The 1,730-nt window shown below is 34.3% G+C and overlaps 1 protein-coding gene across 1 annotated transcript; it reads right to left on the bottom strand.

Moving 5' to 3' along the window:
- Positions 1-1,034: 1,034 nt before the first annotated feature.
- On the bottom strand, positions 1,035-1,388 carry LOC137834354 (calcium-binding protein PBP1-like). Its single transcript, XM_068642413.1, has one exon. The coding sequence runs from the start codon at positions 1,386-1,388 to the stop codon at positions 1,035-1,037; it is 354 nt and encodes a 117-aa protein (XP_068498514.1).
- Positions 1,389-1,730: the final 342 nt, after the last annotated feature.

The raw sequence follows: 1,730 nt of genomic DNA, 5'->3' as shown, positions 1-1,730 counted from the left end.
TTTCTTTAAATTTTATTTAGGTACTAAGATATTTAAAAACTATAGCAGTTAAGCAAGATTTATCTTAACTTTATTTTAAATTTGTCCACCAATGAATGAATGGGATAACTCGCATATTTTTCAAATAACTATAAGTGAATTTCTTGTCGAGTTTAAAAAAAAAAATCCAAAGAGATAACAAAAGGATTAAATGCAAACAAAATATATTTGTAGTTAAATACGCATTAAATAAAAAAAAAATCACGAAGTTTAACACAAGAAACATACTTTAAAAAATTTTAAAAATTAAATCACGAAAACTAAAACTACAAAAAGAGTTCAAATGAGAAAAGTTCAAATGTAGATTAGATTTTCTTTTATAAGAACACACTCTTTAGCCGAAAAGATAAAATGGCTTCCTACTTTTAATCATAATGAATGGTGCGATTGTTCTTTGGAATGAGTAGAAAATTTAGGATTGAACTTAAACGAAACAAAATATATATATATATATATATATATATATATATATATATATAAGAATCTTCATTTCTTTCCTTAGCAAGAAAAAAACTGAAAAATAATTTCGCCATTGAAAGCAAGTGCACCAAATATTCATTGAGGTAAACGACAGCAAAAAACTCCAAAAGAAACCTTCCCCAGCTAAAAATTTAATTAAGAAAATCAGAGAGGGCTCTTGCAAATGATGAAAAATGTTTGGGTATAAATCTGGCAGCAACCAATCTAGAATAGAACATTATTCAAGGTATGGTTTTCTTACTAATTGTGAGATAAGTGTAATTGATCTTTAACTCTCCCTAATCAAGTGCTTATTCATTACTGTTTAGGGTTTGTTTAGAGAAAAAAAAGCAATAACAGAAAATAACTCATAATCATATGTTAAATACACAAAAAATCACTGCAAATGGTGTTAGATTAAACAGAGAGGAGTATGATTCAAGAAATATTATATGAAATAAGAGGTAGTAATAATAGATTATTGAGTGAGTGTGTATCTCTACAATCAGATTTGAAATGTGAAAATGGAAATGAGTTCAAAGGGAATCGTTGTGGTGCAGCAGAGCCTCTTGGAGCCAAAACCAAGAGTCCTGCATCAACTGTGGACTCAATCTGAACATCAAAACGCAGAACTCCATCTGAGAGAGTGCACCATCACCGTCCAGATCTCCTTCTCTCATCATGCTCGCAAGCTCATCCTCTTTAAAATCCTGCAGACCCATCGCAGCAGAGTTCCTCCTCAAACTCTCCAACGTGATCACCCCCTTCTCCTTGTCCATCAGCACCTGAAACCCCTTGCAGAGCTCATCAATCAGACCCTCACCCCCCAGTTTACCGGCGATCACCGGCAACAAGTCTTCGAATTCCACTCCCTTGCCGATCCTAGCCATCACAAGGTCAAACAAAATAAAGGGTGTAGATTTGAGAATGTGAATGTGTTGTAGGTGATGATGGATGAGTATTGGGGTGTTTATATAGATGCATTTTAGGTGTGTTGAAGGAAAGAGGTTAGAAAGTTGGTGAAGCCTGGTTCCATGACAGTTAAGAAACAGGGAATTATTATCTCAATGCCTTTGATTCTGCTGCGGAACAAGCCGCAAGTGCTTCCCTGCTTCCGAGAACTTTGTCAGGGGCTTTTCTGTCAATTTCATTCCATGCTTTCTCAAATCACATTTGACTAAGTTTCCCCAACGCCTACACTTCCACGCTGCATAATAAAACCTTATTCAACA

This window comes from Phaseolus vulgaris, chromosome 5 (assembly GCF_000499845.2).
Source record: "Phaseolus vulgaris cultivar G19833 chromosome 5, P. vulgaris v2.0, whole genome shotgun sequence".
NCBI lineage: Eukaryota > Viridiplantae > Streptophyta > Magnoliopsida > Fabales > Fabaceae > Phaseolus > Phaseolus vulgaris.
This window is presented reverse-complemented; position numbering and strand designations above follow the sequence as displayed.